The sequence below is a fragment of the Pogona vitticeps genome, chromosome 3 (genome assembly GCF_051106095.1).
Source record: "Pogona vitticeps strain Pit_001003342236 chromosome 3, PviZW2.1, whole genome shotgun sequence".
NCBI lineage: Eukaryota > Metazoa > Chordata > Lepidosauria > Squamata > Agamidae > Pogona > Pogona vitticeps.
The window spans coordinates 248,113,874-248,137,692 of record NC_135785.1 but is presented as its reverse complement, the minus strand read 5'-3'; the positions used below and the strand labels follow the sequence as shown (position 1 = coordinate 248,137,692).

The following is a 23,819-nucleotide window of genomic DNA, read 5'->3' as shown; positions in this document are numbered from 1 at the left end:
AAAGAACAAATGGGTGAGCGAACAAATGAACAAAATGGACGAAAGTAAGAAAATGCATTTTTCCAGCATGTGGTGTGGTCATGTTCACTGGTGGTCCCTTTGTGGCAGAATGTACTGCTGTGTATTAATTTTGTATTAGAAAATTCTTTGTATTAATTAATTTTTATTAGAAAAATGGCTGATATTTATAGATACCCAATGCGCTTTTAAATATATTCCTGTGACTTGGAACGTAACTGATTGCCAACTGCAGGAAAGAAAGCAGCATACACAAGTCTGTAATTTTAAGTAATTGTAAGCAGTGAAAAGTTTTTTTAAATTCTTTCTCTTACCAAATGCCTTAGAGTGAGCTATTGATACTTTAAGTGCCAGTTAATGAGAAAGGGGTGGACTCTGGGGAGTTTTGTAGCTATTCTCCTCTGGGTATCCCTTTACTTCCACTGCGTAGCAAAAAGAATTTTACCAGAAATTTAAAACTTTGCAACAGAGAATTAAGGTCGGATTCAGGAAAACTATGAAATGAAGATAGAGATTTTTCACATCCCTTGATTCCTTTCTTTTAAAATAATTGCTTAATCTCTCTAAGCTCAATATTTTAGTTGTCGTGTGGGTGGAGGAAGGACATGGGGGGGAGGAGAGTCGGTCATAGCTCTTCTATTGCATGCAACACAAGTGTTTTAAAGTGCTTCTCTCTCCACAAACAGCTGCACAGGACATTCTTGCATGTTGCTCAAGATGGCTTTTTCCCTAATAGTACTTCCCTCCTTACATCACCACCTTGCAAATCCACGTATAGTTTTACCCTAAAAGACTTCTGAATGGATGTGTGTGGTCCAAAACACTGTTCGTGCAAACCGTGTGGGCTCTGCATTGTATCCAGCATTGATGAAACACAGTGCCCTGAAAGTTCCTCACCCCCACATACCCAGGTTTTAAAAGTAAGGAGTGAACTCATTGCCCTGGCTTTTATGAGGGACATGATCATATGGAGATTTCACATAACCACAACACTTACAAATAGCCTCTGAGACTTTGAGGAAAGAGTGCTGTTATGACAATCCATCTTCTAGTATCATTTCCTCAAAACAAATCTCTTAGAATCATTTCCTTTTACAAACCACACATTTCTGCCTTCTGTCACGAGTGTTTAAAAAACACAGCGACACAGAGAGGTGATATAATGCAGTCATGCTTCTGAGAATTTGGGTGAAGAGTTGATGTAATAATAATAAAAAATTTCTAAGTTCATCTCCTCTTCTCCCATGCTCTTCTTTTCTGGCCATAAATGTCCTATTTATTTCATCCGCGTCGAAGTGTATGACTGTAAAATATTTATTACATGCAGTAAAATGCTGAAGGCCGTGACAAATCTACTATTGGGTTTAACGATGCAGGATGGTTCTGTCAGAGAAAGTCTAGTGCAGTGGTGAAGAAACTGAGTTAGAAATCAGGAAGCCACTGCTTGACGTCTCGCTTTTCCCATGAACTCCCTAGGCAGCTTTAGGCAAGCCGCTCACTCTTAGAGAAAGGTGGGGTAAATCATAGGTATCCTTCCGTCTCGAGAGACCATGGCAACGTGCTCTGTATGGAGGACTTCGACGCTGTATGCGAAGCTGAAGTGTCCTCTCCAGAGCATGAAGCCTGGGTGAAATAATACGGAGGATAGGCTGTTACCCAAGCAGCAAATCTCCCTTCTCCAATGGAAAGGCAAGAGCCAATACAACTGGTTCCAGCGACGTCGCAGGAGTTGCCAGAACAACAGGAACTGCCTCCGGGACTCTGGCTCCGGATTTTGCCTCAAGGTTTACTCCTGAAGCCTTTTCCATCAGTGGATATAGCTACAAGGCAGTGGAGGTTTGAAATCAGAGTTTTCCTTCTCCTAGATGGGCTGCCTTCCCAGGCTAACGAGTCCCACCTACCCAGACATAGGTGGGATAAAAATATTTTAAATAAATCAATAAATCCGTTACTATTACCTCCACTCTGAAAGCAAGACAAGGAGATTTCCACAAAATGTGCCAGATGCCTCTTCTGCATTTTTGTTGTTGTTGTTGTTGTTGTTGTTGTTGTTGTTGTTGTTGTTGTTGTTGTTTAGTCATTAAGTCGTGTCTGACTCTTTGTGACGCCATTGCATTTTAATTGCATGCATTTCACTTGTACCTTATTGTTCTCTTCAGTTTTTCTGAGAGATCAAGTTTTTGAAGATGTCCTTTTTTTTGGTGTCTATCACCCCCCATAACATTCCATGAATTACGGCTAGCTTCTTAACCTCCTGAGCACTGGCAACGGAGGAAATGTTCCCTTCTCTTCCTCTGCCTCCTCTTCACAGCCTGACAGCCATGCAGCCTGTGGCTTCCTTTAGGGATTCAGTCCATCTTGTATTTGGTCTTCTTCTTTTCCTCCTGCCTTCCACCCTCCCCCTGTCTTTTCCAGAGGATTTTGCCTTCTCATGATGTGTCCAAAGTAGGGTGGAAATCAATTGTCAGAAAATTAATATATAAAGTGGCATAGTGTTGAATTAGCTTGCTAAGCAATTCATTCAGCGCTGGATTCAAAGGGCATTAAACACACACACACGCACACACACACACACACACACACACACACACACACACACACACACACACACACCCCTTCCCATCTTTGTTTTTCCCTCCGCATGGGAGTGCAAGGGAGCTTTCGGTTTCCTAGTAACTGATTTAAGCAAAGTGACAGCTTATGCAATCCTCTTGGTTTGGCAGATGTCTGAACCAAACCAAAATGGAGCAATCCTACCAGCATCCCCCCCTTGTGCAAATGAACAATAGACCTGACAGGGGACCAGAAAGATGCAGGTAAGTCTGGATAAGAGATGGGCTGGTTCACAATTGTTTGTAATGCGTGTGGTTGCCAGAAAAATGATCCAACTAACCTGTCTCCAAAGCAGACCAAGCGGCAGGACAGATCCCTGTGTGGTCGCACCCTTAGTCATACATAAGACAAGAGGAGAAATTGATTTACTCAAAACAGGATTTTTATTTTGGGATCATCAGTTATAGGCCTGTTTTAACCTGCCTACCTCTCTCCTTGAACAGTCCAGCTCAACTGACTCAGAGGCCTTACTCCCATAGCATTTCAATCGCGCTAACCAATCATCATTCAGTCCTTCAGCTGTCAATCACAATAGCACTCTACCTTCTCTACAACAGCGGCATTCAAAACTGTTTACCTACAAACCCGATAAAGGTCCGTGTCCAACATGTATAAACAGAGGCTTGGAATGGGTAGAATTGCCACAAGTATCTGATCCAGCAAGCAAAGCCCAAGCCATCAGAACTCTTTCTGATAAGATTGTTTAAGGGAAGGTGGAAGCAGGTTTGGAAAGGGAGCATTTCTTTTAAAAGCGGTGGTGGTGGAGAAATCTCTCATGCCTTATAGTTCCCAGAAGTCTTTTGGTGAAAAGCCAAGGGAATTAAGTCAGCTTGTACCTTTACAGTATATATGTGTGGTTGCTTAATCTTAACCATGCATGTACTTTACAGCACTGTAGTATCCAACATATGCCTATGGAGATGTGAGCCCGGTTTAGTTCAATGGGACTTCCTCCCAAGAAAGTGTGGATTGCAGTTAATACCTGGTGAATTATTACTACATCAGTTTTCAGATTAAATTCAGTTTTTAAATTTGAACATACTAGAGTTGGGATCTGCACACACTTTCCCCCCCTGTTGAGACCAGAATTCCATTCAGGGTAGGCTGCTAGGGACTCATTTTGGAAGCAGATGCCCTGAAGGTGAATAGTGAGTGGAGCTAAGCCACTGTCACCTTCCATGGCACCAAATGCCGCCCCCTTTACTCTTTCTGTCTGTCACCCCCTTCTCTCCCCCTTCACCAACACACACAACTTTCACACTCAGCAATTCACTGGGGAACAGACAGATTGCTTCTGACAGGCATCTTTATCATCTACAGAAGGCTTCTGAAGTTAATACAAAGTCTGTGATGAGCCAACCTTGGCTTCAGGATATCCCCTTGTGCTCACTACCATTCACAAAGACATGCCAAGCAAGGGAAATTCCCAGAAGCTAGGAGTTTTTTTTTTTCATCAGTTAGCCTTTGTTTCATCTGTTTTTTCATCAGAAACCCTTTTTTTTTTTCATCAGTTAACCAACACAAAGCAAGTGTCAGGACTGTTTTGCAGCAAATGTGAACAACGGTGGAAGCTGATAAAACTGATTTCAAGGGAATGTTGAACTTGTTCTGTCTTTTAGTCTGAGTTTTATAGGAGCTAGCCAAGGTGCTGATCCACAGTGCCAGAATAGATTCTCCAGCTTGGATAGGTCCTCTAAAGCAGTGGTTCTTAACCTTGGGTTACTCAGGTGTTTTTAAACTGCAACTCCCAGAAACCCCAGCCAGCACAGCTGGTGGTGAAGGCTTCTGGGAGTTGCAGTCCAAAAACACCTGAGTAACCCAAGGTTGAGAACTACTGCTCTAAAGTTCAAATTAAGACCCACAGCGAATTCATTGCACCTGCAAAATCAGAGTCATCGGGTACCACTGCTCCCTTCTTCCATGGCACTAAGAGTTGACAACTGCATTGAGTTTCCAAAGAAATACAGTGCACAGATGGTTTCTGGCTGTTATTTATTTATTTTGTTATCTATAATTAAGAAGTATTACTTGTGTTTCCAGACAGTGATGAAGTCTTAGATGCCAGTGGGCATTCAGTGCCTTTCTCAACTGGCATGTCCAATCTGGCTTGGTCCATTGTTTTTATATTTTGAGTATATTTTGCTCTTGGATCCATGATCGAAGAGCTGCATACAAATATTTTAAATAAAATAAATAGATTAAAAGGTATCATGTATAAACTGGGACTTGACATCTGAATTTCACTGAATCTACAAGCTTCATCTTGAAAACAAGCTGCCTTCAAGAACAGTGGCCATTACATTTGGCCAGGGCTCCCCTCCACCAACCTTGGACATCTTGCTTCATCCCTGAATCCTCAGATGTTATAATGTCTAAGCTTGAAGACAAGTTCTAGGGGACTCTGAAGCTTGCTTTGTTTAGAAGGTTTTAGCACCTCAGTAAAAATATTTCTTGTCCCAGAAATATAATCTGAGTAATACAGATAGGAAAAGAGAAAGCTAAATGGGATAGCTAACTGGGATTCCTGTCATGTAAGGACAACAAAAAGAGAAAAACCTGTAACATAGGTCTAGACTCTAGAAAGAATCTGGCCTTCTATTTCTGAATCTCGTTTCTTATAACCCCTGCCACCCTGGCCAACAGTGAGATATGACAGAGGTAGGTGGTTCTTCAACACCAAGAGAGATACAGGTTCACCAGATTTCTCTAGATATTTGAAACAATCTGTATTATCTCCAGGCTGTAAAAGGAGATAGAAACTGTACCTTCATGGGTACAGTCTGGAACTTCACCCTGCAAGGTGCTAAATTCCTTTCACCAGGGACTAATTGACTATTAATAATAAAAATTGGAATGCTACAGCTTGCCCAAGGCCACACAGGCTGGCTCTTGTGGGATTCACCATGGGGAACTAGACTCTCAAACTCTTACTCTGAGCTATCCAGTCAGCTCAATTGACTATTCGCTCTATAATTATTGAGTGTTTGCTCTGGAATATTATTTATTTATTTAAAATGTTTTTCTCTAACCTTTTCCTTTTAATTAAAAGGACCCAAGTCAGCTTACAACAATTAAAAGACAATATTTAAAGGCTACTTACAAACGTAGGTTTCTTATCAGCACCAGGCAGTAAGAGTACCCCTTCCTCATTCTTTTTAGGAATAAGGTAATGCCTCACAAAATGGCCATGGATAAGGGAAACTATCCATTTTTAATTTAATTCAGTTCCAGACTGATATAGGTAGCCTTATATAGTTCCATATATACAGTACAAAATCAATGACAACATTACCAAAAAAGGATTGTTCACAGACGCAACCTTCAGATTTTTTTCTAAAACAATCTGAAAATGCAGCACCCACAATATTATTTGTATCCGGCGATGCCTTCTTCTGCAGTTCAGAGCCTGGCCCAGTGCAATCAGCACCAGAAAATCGAGTTGGTGTTCAAAACCCGCAGGATTCTTTTGCCCCACATGCTGTATTCAAACTGCAGCGCTCCGTGGAAAAAATATATATAACCTGCAGCAGAAAAGACATCATAATTAGGCAAATTCTTTGCTACAATATATATTTTTTTTGGTTAAAATGATTTCTGGTGGATTTTAAAGACACCATGACTAGGAACCTGACATTTCTTTACCTGTAGGAACATCACATGCTGGACAAACAGAAATATATTCTTAGGGCAGAATTAGGAAAAATGTTCCCTCAAGTAGTGAAAGGTTTGCTTGCCATAGTTCATCCTTTTTCTTATCTTTATTTAGTGTGCTTTGTTTTTTATTGGTCATTGGATGGTAAATTCTGGTCTAATTTGCATGTCTGCTTGGTCATGGGTCTCCTTGGAATTCACATCATATGATACAAATTGCTATTTGTAGGGACTATTATTGAATCTGAATGGAGTTGGAAGTGGCCTATAAGGTCATTGAGTCCAACCCCCTGCTCAAAGCAGGAATCAAACTAAAGCAGATCTGCCAGATGGTTATCTAATTTTCCTTAAAATGCCTCCAGCATTGGTGCTCTCACAATCTACCAAGGTAATTAGTTCCATTGTCATACTGCTCTAACAGTTATGAACTTTTTCCTGATATTCAGCCTAAATCTGGCTTCCTGTAGTTTGAGACCATTATTACATGTCCTGTGCTCTGGGATGATCAAGAACAGATCCTGACCCTATTCTTTATGACTACCTTTCAGATATTTGGAAAGTGTTATCATATCTCCCCTCAGTCTTCTTTTCTCAAAGTTCTTTCAGTCTGTTCTCATAGGGCTTGGTTTCCAATCTCCTAATGATCCTTGTTACCCTCCTCTGAACTTGCTTCAGTTTGTATATATTCCTTAATGTTCGATCAGTTATTTCCCAAACTAGGAAGCCTGAAATAATTTCCCTGGAGGTCTTTTTGTTGAAAAGTTCTGTAGGCCTTTTGTGGGAACATCCAAGAATCAGTTTCCCAGACCTATCAGAAGAACAAATGGCCTAGTTCGACCCTTAAAAAGTCTCACTTATGTGATGTCTACCCCAGCACAAAAAAGCAGATGACTCTCAGCAATTTCTTCTTCCCACCGCTGCCCCTTAATCATAATATTATGCTGTCAAGTCAGTTCTGATCTGTGATGACTCCTGGGTTTTTTAGATGACCAGCACTTGGAAGTTGTTTACTAGCCGCTCTTTCTGATGGCATTCTGGGGACATGCAGTTTGTTCACAGCTGTCCTGGCATGCAATCCCATACAGTCTGGGTAATCCTAGTGATCTCCTTTCCTGGAAGGCACAGTGGGGATTTGAACTCTTGGTCCCTGGCTCTATAACTGAGTGCTCTAATCTACTCAGGTATGTCGTTATGCCCACTGAAGAACAAGCTGAATATAGGGCTGTAGCAGCAGAGGGATCAGTGAAATCTATGAAAATCACATCCATTAATGGAAGCACCATCCCTTAACATAAATACATACCATTTTTCTCATAGGCTGCATCTACTTGGGATCCAATTCCTGGGAAATCATCCTCAATAAATCTAGGGTACTCTTTGTCTATCACTTGACTCTTTTCGTCATAGCTACATTGGAAAGAAAAACATACACATGTCTGTTTAGTTGTTTCATGTGCCACAAATCTGTTTCAAGCATTATTATTCAATTGCAGTATTATTCAGTAGTATAATGCAGAAAGAATGAAACCCCAGTTAAGGAAAATTAAGATCAAAGTAAAAATATAAAGGACCCACAATAGAAATGTGTACATTTCCAGCTATGGTATTTTAATACTACGAACGGAAAGCCTTGATTCAACAGAAACACACACGAGGTAACCTGAAGAGGAATTCACAACATGTCTACACCAACCAGTATAAGGACAAACACACAAATATATATATTTCCATAATATATGTTATATCCACAAAACAAGTGATATAAATATCTTAGAAGGGAGTTCTGCCAACTGTTTGGTGCACAACAAACCCTTCACAAAAGAATGGACACATTGGTAACCTCTAATGTTCATCTGTAAGATGCAACTGTTGAGGACTTAAGGAATAAGTGAATGAGAAGATGTGATGGAGTCAATATAAGGTCTGAATAACCTTTGCCCCCAATATTTCTGAGTTCAGAGTATCCAGAAGAATGGTTTGGATCCAGATTTAAAGTAGACCCATTGAAGTCAAAATGACTTTGTTAGTAAGTCCATGATTTCAGGATTTCTGTTTTAAACACAGTCAAATTTGCATCCAATTCATAGGTCAGAAATTCTTCAGTCCAATATATAGATGGTGAGTGGGAATGAAGAATGAAAGAGAATGAGTCATGAATCTAGGAGCAAGAACAAAATAAGAAGAATTGCTTACATACCTCCAGTATTTGTCTCCGGTGAAAAAGAGAGTTTTGCCGGTGTCACGAATGTGGACAGCTGCATCTATTGCTTTCACGGATCTTGGAAGACCCAATTCATAAATTTTCTTAGGGTAGCCCTCAACAATGTCATAGCCATTCAAAGCCCAGAATTTCCTCCCTGTATTTAAATAGGGATAATATGCAAGAATTAGACCTGGTTTTGGATCCTGCTTTACCTACATGCCCATTGCAATAGGACTTTAGAGATAATAATGTCTCCGCTTCAGTCCTGCTTCTGTATGATAACACTGAGGATGGTTTTTACTGCAGAGGGACAACATTCTGCAAAAGAAGCACCCTTCTGTTGTTCCACAGAACAACAGCAAAACTCAGAAAAGCTGAGGTTCTAGTTGCTGAAAATGTAAAAGTCCGCTGTTGATTTGTTACACAGCTTTCAGGCAATGTACCGAACAGGGTTTGGGTTCTTTTCACTGCTCTGCAGAAACCTACCTCTGAAAAGCAGCACATGATCATTGTCAGGCTGTTCATAGGCGGCATCAATCTTGCTTGGAATTTGTGGCCAGAACGACTTAATTTGTACCAAATCTGCTTCAACCATCTGAGGATGGAGGCGCCAGAAGAACCTGTGAGAAGAGGAAGAATATATTGATGTGACATGCCAACAATCAATGAAAGATCTTGATTAGTTCTTTAAAGGAATCCAGAAATTAACCCTCTGGGCTCTTAATTGCAAAGTATTTTATGACACAGTAAGCCAAACACGGACCTTTACACATTTATTGCTACCTTCTAAGGTCTTGACAGTTCACCAGTTTTTTCTAGTCCTAAAGCTGGCAGCAAAGATGGGAGGTGGATGTGTTGTCTTCTGAGACATCTTGTCACTATTTCCAAAGGGTTTACTATTTTCTTGAATCAGAATGAACCTACTATAACATTCTCTCTATTTAACCTCTATTTTTGCCTTTTCAGCATCTTTCCTTCCTTCTTTTTCTTTACACCCCACCTTTTTTCCCAATAAAGGAGAAAACCAAGACAGCTTAAAGATTTTTACAGTTAAAAACCAATAAATTACAATATTAAAACGGCTTTATTTCACCCATGAAATGATGGAGAACAAACTTGTCTGGTGAGGCGCACTTGGATTGATGGATCTCAGGTCATGTAACAATTCAGTTGTATAATTCAGTCCTATTAAGCATTATTCAGTTTGTCACTGTGGATGTGCTTACAGAAGCACACCTACATTTTATCCCTCTGTAATTGTGTCATTCACAGTTACAGCACTGCACTTGAAAATGAGAGAGTTCCTGGTTGCATGTAAACCCTACACAACAGCAAGAACCCTGGAAAATTTTGGTTCTTGCTTGTGTATAGGGCCAACATGTAAGCAGGACTATTTTCCTCTTCATTCCCAGCACTGAAGCTATGAAGAACAAAACAACAGAGGAGGCAGGGCAGGTGACCCTCTATAAACATGTTGATAACATGGGGTTGACTAATGTCTGAGCAGAGATTTTGTTTTAATATATGCACGCATCACAGAAGTTCATGAATACTGAGCAGACACTTGATATTTCACTTGGGTCTCACCTGTCCTTGAAGATCATCATTTCTCCTCGAAGTTCTGTGATGGCATCAAGTGTCAAGTCTGGACTGCATTTCTCTGGTGTTTTGGGATGATCAGGATGAGGGTCATGGTCTCCTGCACCTGTGCCAGGAAAAGACATGTTGTGATAGTTGTGCAATTTTTAATTGTTGGCCACAATTGTGTGTGCATAGCATTGAGCCCCTGTGCAATGTTACATGAAAAGGGGTGGAGGAATTGATCAGTGACCAAAAAAGCTGCTGGGTCAAACTTTGGATTATTCGCCCCCTCAAAGATAGAAAGCCAGAGATGGCATAAACCAAATTCCAATCATCAGTGGATTTCTCAGGTTAGAACAAAAGTCTTGGGTAAGAATTTATTCCCATGATTTTCATCATTATAACTTATGCACCCAAAAGAAAAGGAAGCAAAATCTGAACATACCATAGAGTTCCTGGATTCCTTGTGCATCATCATATGGAAGCCGGAAGCCAGTGTTTCCCGTGTAGGTATAAATTGGATACATCAGGGCTCCTGGATCTCTGGAATGCTCAAGGCCCAAAGAATGGCCAAGCTCATGAGCAGCCACAAGAAATAAATTATATCCTAAGGAAGACCATGCTGTGCATTAGGAAATCAGTAAAACTTTCATCACATCTACTGCTTGATCTTGCTCCCATTGTTTAATCTCTCCACTTCAGATCATGTTAAAAACATTGATATAGAATTCACTATTTACTTTACTTCAAGAGAGTAGAAATAGTATCTGCCACTGAAATCAACTAATGGAAAAAACAAAATATAATATGCATTTGGTCAAGCTCAAGCTGCAGTCTGTTGTACCTACTTGAGAGTAGGGCTCAACGAGACACTGTTTCAAGTTAACATGAATAGCATTGGTGTACTTAAGTGGGTATGTAATGTGACATGAACAAGGGTTAAACGGGAAATAATCCAACCGATCTGTTGATTTTACTGTTTGAGAAATTGCTGTAATGAACATTTATGGATCATCCATCATTAGGAAAAAGAAAAGTCTATTTATGAAATATTTCAGGGGTTAAACATTGTTGACATTGCATTGAATGTTGTTTGGACACAGGCACAATCAAGGTGGTAAATTAAATGTTAGAACTTCTGATACCTTTGGAATCTGTTGACCACAATTCATCCTCATCAAAATGAGCATCTCCTCCAGTATTTGGTCCAGGAGGGAAGGCATGAGCTAGGAGTCCAGAGGGTCCATCAAAGGGGTAGAAATCACCATGCTCTGAAAGTATTTCAGAACAACTGTAAGTAACATGATAGTTCATAACTGATAACCAAATGATGAGATAGTACAAGTATGGACATTAAGTCATTTCTGTCTTGTTACCTTTCCTTCCGAAGGAGATCATGATGTCAGCAACACCATCACGAATCCTAGTAAAGTTCAGTGGTGTCACATCAGACCAGACCTTGAAAGCCTTCTTGAATGCTCTGTCCACTTCAGATTTTTTCAGATCAGGCGTGTAATTCACAATCCTACCAAACAAAATCAATTGGTTCTTTTCAGGCTCAAAAAAATCTCTCAAAACACTCCTGTGAGACACCTCCCTCCACTGCTATTTTAGCAAATACGTACAAGAATACAAACATATGCACTTTTCTTGCTAGGAAAGTTAAGTGTGTGTGTGTGTGTGTGTGTGTGTGTGTGTGTGTGTGTGTGTGTGTGTGTGTGTGTGTGTGTGTGTGTGTGTGTGTGTGTGTGTGTGTGTGTGTGTGTGTGCATGCGCTGTAGGACTATAAACTGATATTCTTTTTGGAGGTGCTACAAAAGACAAAATTTACATACAGTTAAAGTTGCCCAAGGCCTCTTGATATAGTTAAACAGGGGATATGCTCCTAAACATGTATATGTGGAATTTCTTTCAAATATCTAGATATCTAAGTGTGTAACATTCCTCCTCTATTAACAATACAGGATATTCTATAACTTTGCCAAAGGATACTGATGGTTGAACTAGATATTTAAAACCTCAATTTCCTTCTAAGTTTGATTGGCTGCAGCCAGCATCTAATCTCATACATTGTCCTGGTCTGGTTGCTCTTTCACATTTTAAAAGTATGTATAAATCAAATTATACAGTACAGATGATTTTCATTCAAAGCCTCATGACCTTTGAAGTACTAGAGATAACAATACATGACATAAAAGCTTTTAAGACCTTATTCCATGCTGTGGATTCAGATCACAGCAATCACACAATTAAAATAATTTGTCTTCATGGTGTATATGCACAACACATAGGCTAAGTCTCTAATCCTGCTGTAAAAAATAAGTGCTTTAGAGAAGGGGTTGTAACCCAGCAGCTGACCTATGCTTTGCAGTGGACCTCTGAGAACAGAATTTCTTTACGTATGTTAGCCTTTAGAGTTACAACTTAAACCTGTGTTTACCTTCCACTGACAGTGACAAAATCTAGCATGCTGGAATGCAAGATATGGAGCTGAGGAAAAGCACATGTGAACAGACATCTTTCACCCATGAGGGACCATTGATTCTAAATACTTGCTAAGGGCAGAATTTGTAGACTTCTTCTTAAAGAGGATCAGAAGCCAGTGTTTCTGGTGTATGTGTAAACTGAATACATCAAAGCAGAAAAGTTACCTTTTGGACTACAAATCTCAAAATCTGCCAGCCAGCATGGCAATTGTTTCTAGTGGCAGAGGGATTCTGATAGCTGTAGTCCACAAAATAATTTTTCCAAGCTATGGGCAGGATTAAGAGTTATATTGATCAGTGGTCTGTTGCAGTCTAGGGCATTTCCTTTTATCTTCTTGATTTACTGGCAGAGACATAATTCTGAAGGCACCAGCCTAGTGCTGTTTAAAAAGCTTTATTTCATAGGTATAGTACTGGAATTGCTCAGAAGAAAAATGTTCGACATTCGCCGGTTTCTAACCTGTATGTTAAATTATTGTGGGACCATTTCAGCTTCCGGGGGAAAAAGTTGTACTCGCCGACATCAGGAACACCGCATCGTGGCTGTTGCATGATCTCGTACGTTTCTTCATCAAGCTGGCCTGTCACTTCCAGTCCAAAAAACTCTTGCATCTCTCGAAGTTTGGAGGAAAACGTATTACCTGATTTCCTCAATAGGCCAGCAGGGTTGTGCTGGAGATTGTAATGAGTCTTCAAATAACGCTGAAAAGAGAGAAGAAGAATTTGGGATAGCACCATAGTTTATTAATTAATTATTGCTACAGATGCACCAATATACTTTTATTGCATTGCTATTATTGCCTTCTTTCATTATCATTGTTATATAGAGCAATATAAGTAAAAGGAGAACTGGCTGGATAGCTCAGTGGTTGAAGTATCTGGCTATGGAGCCAGAGGTTGGGAGTTCAATTCCCCACTGTGTCTCCTGTAAGAAGAGCCAGTCTGTGTGGCCTTGGGCAAACACAGAAGAAGGGAATAGTAAACTATTCTTCAGAAACCCTGGAAAGGATTGCCATAAGTTAGAACTGACTTGGCGGTACATAATTATTCTATAACATAAAAAAAATAAGTCTATGCTTTCTTTTCTTACAATACAGGTTTTGATAAAATGGCCATATCATCTGAAAGACTAATTAGTTTTATTTGACCTAAACCTTCGTGGATTGCAACCCAGTTCATCACATGGAAGCCTGTATGCGCCTGATGAGGCGAGCTGCAGTCTCTGAAAGCTCACAGCAAACACATTAGTCTTTACAATTCCACAGCACAGCTTGTCGTTCGGACAAGCTAACATGGCTGTACCACCTGCCGCTCTCCATGGTAAGCATTTTGTATAAAAGACAACTGAGGAGGGAGAGAAGGAGAGAGAAGCAGCAGAGCAAGAATGCGTGAAAAGAAGTCTAGACGGTACCTGCGCAAACTGTAAATCTTGCTCTGTGAACTCATCACTGTCTTTTTCTTCTGACGAGAGTGGCAGCCTGAAGCACCAGGAGAGGTCAAGCAGCAGGAGAAAGGCAGCTGCAGAAAGTGGATGCATTCTGTTGGCTTGATCCAAAGAATTCTGGTAGTTTAACATCTAACACGGTTTGACTTTTATAGAGCTGCCCCAGTGACTCATGATCTCTGAGAGACAAATTGCCACTTCCGAGTGATTGTAAAATAAACATGCTTACAGTGCTCTTCCTCCCCACCTTTCCACCAAGGAGGTTTGTTTTGTTTGGGAGTCGAGTGTCACACCAGTGGCTCAGAAAGATGGCCTCAGCATATTCCCAGGTGTTGTGGGAAAGACAGACCAGAGGGAACGGAGCATTTTCGATTATGTTGCAATAACTTACTTGGCCTACTTTTGTTTCTCCCTTGAAATAATAATTTCCTCTCTTTTATTGTGTACGTCTGCTGAGGCCCAGATAGTATGAACTCTGTCAAAAGTACCAACCCCCCCCACACACACACATCCACATAGACAAAAATAAATGTGTTGAGGCATCTGGAAAGTGGAAATATATGGGACTGACTGTGTTATCCTCTTTTTTTGAACTCCACCTATGTCCATGGGGCTTGCTTCTGTTTGCAGCAGCCTATCCTAAGATCTGATAGAGATTATCTTCTCTGTGTCCCAGGTACAGTGGGGAAAATGTTGGATCAGGAGAACAGAAAGAGACTTGTCATTGGCCACACTGAAACTTTGGGATGCTTCCCCAAAGTGGCAGGTTTATAGCTGTCTTTGATTGTGTTTTGCCACTTGAAGAACGCCTTGTTGTTCAGGCAGGCAATTTATTCTGGGGTGTTATGTGACGTAGTATCTATGCTGTTGTTAGATGCTGTCAAGTCGGAACAGCCTTCAAGGTAAGTGACGTATTTAAGGAGTGGTTTTACCAGCTCCCACCTCCCTAGTGAATTGCCATGGGATTTGAACCCAGGTTTTCTGAGTTCTAGTCTGCCCTTCTCTCCACTACATCACATTGGGAATCCAATATTCATGTTACTGATGCCTGTAGATTATATTATGTGTGTTCATCGCTGTTAGCTGTCCTAATTAGAGATGGGCATGAACTGTCAGTTTGGCAATTCATGCCGGTTTGTTTATCGGCTGAACAGGTGTTTGGCACTTCAAAACCGTGCCTCGTCCAGTGGGTGCCCAGTCAGAGGCACCACCCAGGACAGCTGCTGCCTCCAAGTCAGCAGCCACTGGAGGAAGCAAGGCTTCGAAGAGCTGAACATTTATCAGTTGATAAACAAACCAGCACAAAACTCCGGTTGACCAGTTTCTGACCATCTCTAGTCCCTATGTAAAAAGAGAAGAGCATCATATAGGTTCTGTATAAAATGAAATGGTCAGAGTCCAACTGAAAAATTACACCAGCATGAGTTCATTATAGTAAGTTTCAGCTATGAATTGCTGTGACTTAAGAAGTCAGTGTAGGCATCTGATGTTGTGTGCTGAGTCACTCATTTGGTGTGCAACTACAAATGCCTACATCAGTTTCTTAATATCTCATTAATTAACAGCTGAAATTAAGGCTAATGGAGTAATGTTCATGGGCATCTTCAATAGGATTTTGGCCAATAAACTAAACCTTGGTGACAGTGAGGGTGGTAATGAGTGACTGTTTTAAATTTCCCATAATGTACCAGAGTGATGCTGCCATATACAGTGGCATCATTCAGAAAATTTTAGCAGGATATTCTTTTCTTAATTTTGTGGTGAGAGGGAATAGTGAAAATTTTAGTGGATAATGTTTTTTAGGATAGCAAGTGATTTTTTTAAAGAAGAGACTTAACAGAGTTACGAGATTTGAAATAGCCACTGTTATTCATTCATTCATTCATTCATTCATTCATTCATTCATTTAATGTCTTTTCTGTTTTTTGGTTGTTTGTTTGGGGGGCTTGGATTTTTTTTTTCTGGCTGGAAAAAGCATAGCAGTCAGCTTCTCACAATATCGCATTCATGACAATAACCATCTTGGCTGTAACTTTTTCCAGCTGAAACCTTGCCAAGATCCATGACAATATTTGTCCATATCTGATCCTCCATGAAGAATCCCTTCCTGAGAATAGGAAAATGCAAGCAACAAGGTCAGATGATAGACTGAATGGTGCAGGTAGGATAAAGATAAGATTATAGACTGAATGGTGCAATTAGACAGAAAGGCTGTCACTGGGAAGGGAGGAAGGGAGGGACTTTAAAAGGGCAGTGGACACAATCCTCTTTGATTACTTCTTAAAAGGGCAACAGAGGGGAGCCCTACTGTTCTTTATACTGTGTTTGTCTATTCCCTCTGTCCCCATTTTTCCTATTCCCTGGATTTGAAACTAGGGGAGCTGTAACTACAGCACTTACTTAATCAATGCAACTGGAAAGACAAGGAGAGTTCATTTCTAAAGTAAAGAGCATTGTACCTGCCTTCATCTTTCTGATTTTCCTCTTCTTCCTCTATTTATAATCGCCATCCATGAATGCCAGGTTTACATAAGAGACACATGGGTGTGCTACTCTGCCCCAGCAATGACTGTAGGCTCCTTGCTTCATGCCATGGTCACCTTGGACATACATAAATACTGCTGATTCAGTTATTTTTATAGACACTTCCTTTTTTGTTTTTACCTGAAGACAATGCACATCACTGGTGAAAACTATTTTTAAAAGGGCATGAAAATACTGTAAAAGCTGAAAATAAAACTCTTTGATACCAACGAATTGGTAAAATTTCAAGTTCCCCCATTCTAAAATGATGCTCAAATGTTGAGTTTTTCCTGTCCCATCATAAGGCTGCACCTCCATTATGCATCTGTTGTTCTGTATACATTACATCAGTTTTAATGATTTCCTGACTGTGCCCACTATTTTTAATGTGTCTATTCAATAGCTCAGTGTTTTGCTGCTTACAGGGCATCCAGACTGTTGACAAAACCATAGTCAGACAGGAAATACTGCTGGTTAAAGTTCAATCAGTTCTTTAGATAATGGCTGTATTATAGCAAATGGTGCCAAGGAGCGAAAATAATTGAAGGTGGGCAGAATTGCTCATTGGGGTTTTTTTTTTGTTCCACCTATCTCTGGGTGTGGCAGCTGGGCAGGGAAATTGCCTATGAAACTGTGATGCTGTAGATTAACTAGGACTTTCCCTATGTACCTGGAGGGGAGGCATTTGAATGCCATGGGACATTAACAGACCCATTGATTGTGTGCTCATTTCCTCCGTACCGGCCCATGAATTCACTTGAGTCATATTCATTGCTGTTTATTCTTTACCCTACATTCACCTGTAGCACATTCTGTTTGTAACAGACCAATAGAGAGTCATTGGGTCAGCTGGCAGTTTCAGAAGGAGTGCTAATTTCTATCTGTCGTCTCAATCTTTGTATACTGTTTTATTACTCTACGTCGCCTCCTTTCCATGATGTTGAAAGAATGCAGGGCCTACATAGAGCTGTGCAACATCCCTGCCAAGATGTATACTTATGTTTTATCACATGACTGCACCCAGGAAGGAAGGAAAGAATTTATTTATTACAGTCAGGTGACTAGCTCATACAAGATATTTATGGCTAAAATATACAAAATGCAGTTTAAAAATATACAACCAATTCATAAAACATATTATGTGGCTAAAATATCAAAATGCAGTTTAAAGATGTACAGTCAGTTCATAAGATACATTATGTGGTTAAGATATACAAAATGCAATTTAAAAAGTGTACAGGCAGTTCATAAAACATATTATGGTTAAAATATACAAAATGTAATTTAAAAAGTGTACAACAAATAATCACCGTATTTTTCTGTGTGTAAGGTGCCCCCATGTATAAGACGCCTCCCACTTTTCTAACCCAAATTTAAGAAATCTAAGTAGGGCTTAGCAAGTGTAGGGGGAATGCAAGGGAGCTTAGCACAAAGGGAGAAAGCAGGGATCAAAGCAATCCTGCAGTGCTTTGATCCCTGCTTTCTCCCTTCATGCTAAGCTCCGCGGGGCTTAGCAAAAGGAGGGGAAAAGGGATCAAATCAATCCTGCGACTGCATGATCGTTTTGATTGCTTTCCCCTTATACAGCCATGGGATTACTTTGATCCTTTCCCCCTCCACCTGCTAAGCCCCACGTGACTTAGTAAGCAGAGGGGAAAGCAAGGATCAAAGCATCCTGCAGCGCTTTGATCCCTGCTTTCCTTTTGCTAAGGCTTAGCAAGTGGAGGGGGAAAGCAGGGATCAAAGCCCTGCAGGATCACTTTGATCTCTTCTTTCCCCTCCACTTGTTTTTTCTCAGCTTACTTCTGTGTAATTGTGTAGTGGTTGTAAAATATGAGGGAGAACAAAATACAGCATTTTTATACAGTAGATATCCCTTGAACCATTAGATTGTCTAGAGCAAACTGATTTCAACAGAGTCTTTGGATTATAGGGAGTCCTTCCTACATACTGTATTTGTAAAGATCTGTAAATCTGCACCCAGAAGAAAGAAATGGTCTATATTGTTTGGGTTTAATATGTGGCTGCAGGAGGGACAATATATATATATTCTTGTCCTATTAATTGTGCCTGACCAGGGAGCTTGGTCAGGCTTCAAGCTGCTCAGTTTTTTGAGCCTAGGTCTCCTGCTATTAATGCAATCTACACAGAGATAATTTGGTAAAGCCTGGATAAGCTTCCACCAGCAGTCATACAAATCTGCCTTTCCTAATATCACTGTCTTAGCAAAAACAAAACAAAACCTAAACCTCAAATTACCATGTTTTTTTGTGGTTTCTGAACTCTCTTCACTGAAATGTTGATTTAAGTCAGTGGCCCAGCTGCAAGCCTTGGTTAACACAATATGATCTAAAAATCACTTAAGCCAAAGAACCTGCATCCCAGTTTGGACCCTCAGGATTTTAATTTGGCCTATCTGAGATTTTTGCCAAGATCTAGCAGGTTCTCTTCAGCCAGATTCTAACAAGATTCCCAGGCACCTCTAAGCTATGTCCACCATTTGCCCTAGTGGTCTCTGGTCCAAATATTAACCAGGCCCAAACCTGCACAACTTCCAAAATTAGGTGAGATAGAGCGTGTTCAACATGGCATAGTAGCATGGTAAGATAATTCACAAATGTCATTTGTTGTTAGATGCTGTCAAGTCAGAACTGACTTATAGGGACCCTAATAGGGCTTTCAAAGTAAGTGAGATATTTAAGGAATCGTTTTACCAGTTCCACTCTCGCAGTCAGTTTCCATGACTAAATGGAGATTTCAGCCCTTGTCTTCATAGTCCTAGCAAACCTCAAACTCAAGAATGTTTACTGTATTCATGAAGGCGTTCACAGCTGGGATCTAATGGTTGTTGTGGGTTTTTCGGGCTCTTTGACCATGTTCTGAAGGTTGTTCTTCCTAACGTTTCGCCAGTCTCTCTGGCTGGCATCTTCAGAGGACAGCACTCTGTGCTCTGGTGTAGATTGGCTTTGGAGTGCAGTATTTATGGCTGTGAGATAGGCTTTTGTCTTTTTATGTAGATGGGTGATTAGTGTGTCTTGTTGTGGGTGTATTGTTGTGCTAAGGAGAAGAGATGTTTGCTGCCTGAAGTGAAAGGTAAGATGCCCCCTCTAGCACTGAGAGCTGGCAAGAATGGCAGGTGAATCTTATTTTTAGAATTGATGATGGGACAGCTTCCTCTGTCATACCTGAGGGCTGCAGTCTACAGGCAGCCATATTGCTAACCATTACCCCCCTCTGCATCACCCAGCATCTGCCAACTGAGGTGACTGCCTGACTCTGCCGAGGGGTACAGCTAGCACTTTTAGTTTATTGTTACTATGGTTGAATGAAATAACCTGACATTTGGCCATTGTGCATGGCTGGAAGTTTGCAAAGGCTGTATAAATAGATTACTTATGTAACTTTGGAAATGTGGGCATGCATGAAGTCAGGTGATGGGAATTCTCCCAAAGAACGAGGGAATTTTCTGGAAGAAGGATGAATAAGCAACTTTTTTTCACGTAAAAGGGACAGTGAGAGAAAAGTTAGCATGTCTCTGTTAGTGCTGCTGATTACAGACAATGAAACAAACAGAACCAAGAAAGAATTTAAAAAACAAAACATGTGTGTTGAATTTTGACTTATTCTAAGTGGCACACACACCACCTACATCGATAATTGCATTTTCCCCCAGGGAGACTTTCTTGAGAATATAATGCTATATATACTTCACATTTGATCTGTTTTCAGTAGTTCCTCGCCAGGTTTGTGCACAAATGTTTTCACCACAAGGCTCTATAAATAATCTTAAAACTGAGATTTGGGGCTAGACAAGAAATGAGTTGTGAACATTCCAGAAGGGTTTGATGGAGGGGGTATTTGCCCCTTTGCTGAAACTGAAGTAAAAATGAGAAACAGCATATTTGCTGAGTGTCTTCCAGGAAGCTGGAAGGCATAGAAGTCTACAAAGCTTGGAAAGCTACTTTTCAAAAAATATATCCATGATCTTTTGAGGGAACTCATGAAATCAGAGAAATTATAGAAAAATGAAGTTGGAAGGGGCCTACAAGGCCATCAAGTCCAATCCCCTGCTCAATGCAGGGATACAAGCAAAGGTGATTATCTGAATTACTTTCTTCCTGATTATTATTATATTGTGGTGGGGAAAATCCATCCAAGGAATAAGAAAAAGGAATAAAAGGTCAATGAGGGAGCCCCTCAAAGTATCTCCAAGGATGAATTTTACCAATTAAGTAAAGGAGTAAACTATATGGAAAAAAAGGTAATGACAAGAACACCATGCTGTGTAAGCAAAAGGAAGCGTGTTAGAAGTAACATAATTATCTGTTATGTGCTTACATCCAAACTCTGAAGTCCATGCTTCCTATTGCTTAGTGACGATCATCTCCTTTTCAGCAAAAATAATTGAGTACAATGAATGTCTTTGATATCAGTGTAAGAGAAATATGCCAGTCTACCAGAGACTAATAGACACCTTAGGTGCTTCAAGAAGAAAAGTGGGGTAAAACTATTTAAAATAAATTAGATAAATAATAATAAATGAGTTTTTAATGCCAGGGAAGTTGTCAATCCTGTACCTTAAAAGCCACAAGGCAAAAGTGTGCAAGACTGGTCTACAGGGAGAGAAGGCTCTTTTAAGAAACAGGTGCTTTAGAAGGGTACCTATCTGTGTTCATCTACTGTTGCAAAAAAAAAAAAAGTGGTGTCACAGTAACGTCAAGTGATAACCTGGCTGATCCAAGATATTTTCCTTTCCTTTCCTGAAATAATAGCAATATAAAAAGTAAACAGTTCAATGGGACTAGGTGTCAGGCAGCCAATAATAATCCTACATGATTCATTAAGAGCTATGTCCACTTGTTTAGCACTGTTACCTTACAGCAACAGCATGTATCCAAGGGCCCTTGGCAAGCAAATAGATGCTAATGATTGACATGGCTTGCATGGACACAAAACAAAATGAAACAAAATGAGACTAGTCAGCACATCAAAGAAGATTGCTATGATGCAAAGATGCAGGAAAGGACAAAGACTGGCTAACCATAGTGTAAAGGAAATCTGGGATAGATTTGTATTGCAAAAGATGTACAAGGAGAGATCCGGGCACACTAACCACAGCATCATGTGTAACGAAATGTCATGCTGCATCAATGTTTACAGTATTTGGCAAAAGAAAAAGGAAAATAAACAAACATGGGTTGTTTTTTTTAAAACTGTATTTGGAGAATTCCTAGACAAGAGTTTTTAACATCTTTCTTGCAAATGGCTATATTTACTGCACCACATGCTTAAGAGCTGAGTAGATAGCCCACATCCTTTAACCTTCCACCTGCTTCCTTTATCCGTATAGCTTATCTTCAGTGGAAAATGTTTGTCTTTGTAGTATTTACATCATGAAATGCAGCATCTATGCTCCTTACATTTCTTGGTAAACCAAGATTGTAAAGGTTCAGGGGCTGACTGGATAGCTCAGTGATTTAGATACCTGGCTGTGGAGACGGAGGTTGAATATTTATTTCCCCACTGGTCTACTCAAGAAGAGCCAACCTGTGTAGCCTTGGGCAAGCTGCACAATCCCAGGATGACCCCAGAAGAAGGGAATGGTAAAACACTTCTGAGTACTCTCTACCTAGGAAACCCTGGAAAGGATCACTGTCAGTCAAAATTGGGATGATGGCACACCGTGTGAGCCTTTAATTAATTTGCTCTACTGTGGTACATGGGCAAAGAGGTTTTAAGCATTCTTTTTCTTAAGTACTAGAAAAATGGAGTGTAAACATGTTCTGAGCACTGATGCTATTAACCACACTTCCCAACTCCCAGAAAAAGATAAGATAAAGAAAGAAAATCTAATAATTTATGTTCAGCCTAATCCTACCACAGACCACAATATGCAACACATCTGAATGGTAAAGGATGTATTTGACCTTAGTATGCAATTTGTATCACATTGTGTGGGCATCACTTATCTCTTGCAGCACATGTGATGACACAAGGCATTTTGTTCAGGCAGTGATGCAGAGCTAAATTTATAAAGGCAGTCAGTCAGCGTGACACTCCCCCATTGCAATGCCCCCAAGAGGCATCCGAAAATGCAGGCAGGTGAGTTGACCTATATTCACAAACCAGTTCTCCCAGTTTCCACCTCATGTAGAGTAGGTATTTTGTAAAGCTAATGGGACTTAATGGTCCACCGAAGCCCAAACCACCCCAATATACAAGAGGGAGAACTCGCATCAATATGTTGTTGCTGGGAAGATCCATGCCCCCACCCTTAACTATTTAGAGCAGTGGTCCCCAGCCTTGGGCCTCCAGATGTTCTTGGACTACAACTCCCAGAAGCCTTCACCACCACCTCTGCTGGCCAGGATTTCTGGGAGTTGAAGTCCAATAACATCTGGAGGCCCAAGGTTAGGGACCACTGATTTAGAGGATTTTAGCTAAGCTCTGATGGGACAGGAGAGTTTGGGAGAGCAAATGACATTGGTGGTCATCAGAACAGTTATCAACTCTCCCAGTCCTGGGTGTACTACATCATTACATTCAAGGTATCATTTTTCATGAAATAAAACAGCAACCTATATACTGGAAATGAATTGTCCAGTATAAAACATCCTTAAAAAACAACTGTTATGGGACATATGTCTCTTAGAATGACAAGACAAGAAAACACAAGACCCTTAGTGCTTGTTACAATAGGTGTGAGGGCAAGAGGAGAAGGGGACAACAGAAGACAAGGTGGTTCGACAGTGTCATCGAAGTGACCAACATGAATTTGACCCAACTCCGGGAGGCAGTGGAAGACAGGAGGGCCTGGCGTGCTCTGGTCCATGGGGTCACGAAGAGTCGGACACGACTAAACGACTAAACAACAACAACAACAGGTTTCAATTACTTAAAAGCAGCTGACATATTTTAAAAACCAGTACTCCTTCTACCCAAACTCTGAATATTAAAAAGCAATGAAAGAGAACACAGTTAAACCTAAACATAGAAACCAAGAGAAATGATAAATGAACAATCTTAGACTGTACAAAATATGGTAACAATCCATACGCAGAGGAATCAAACAAGAATCAAATTATTAATGAAGAGCCTATGAGAATAATTTTGAGAGAAAATAAAAAGAAAGAAGGAAGGAAAAAGATTAATAATGCAAAATTTACTGTTTGCAGGAGGCATTGTTTCCCTCCTTTTTGTTGACTGGACAAAGCTAAGCCGTGAGCATTTGTCCACATGTGTACTAAGGACCTTCATTTCCAAAGTCATTCATCCTCACTCTCACTAGTAATAATGAATA

The 23,819-nt window shown here is 40.3% G+C and overlaps 1 protein-coding gene across 1 annotated transcript; it reads right to left on the bottom strand.

Annotated features, from left to right (window-relative positions):
- Window positions 1-5,025: 5,025 nt before the first annotated feature.
- LOC110089075 (collagenase 3) lies at window positions 5,026-15,338 on the bottom strand. The gene is made up of 10 exons (XM_020811853.3): window positions 13,964-15,338; window positions 13,013-13,254; window positions 11,443-11,591; window positions 11,212-11,337; window positions 10,512-10,673; window positions 10,073-10,190; window positions 8,972-9,105; window positions 8,480-8,639; window positions 7,586-7,689; window positions 5,026-6,152 (listed from the first exon to the last, which is right to left on the bottom strand). The coding sequence occupies exons 1-10, from the start codon at window positions 14,126-14,128 to the stop codon at window positions 6,052-6,054; spliced, it is 1,461 nt and encodes a 486-aa protein (XP_020667512.3). The 5' UTR covers window positions 14,129-15,338; the 3' UTR covers window positions 5,026-6,051.
- Window positions 15,339-23,819: the final 8,481 nt, after the last annotated feature.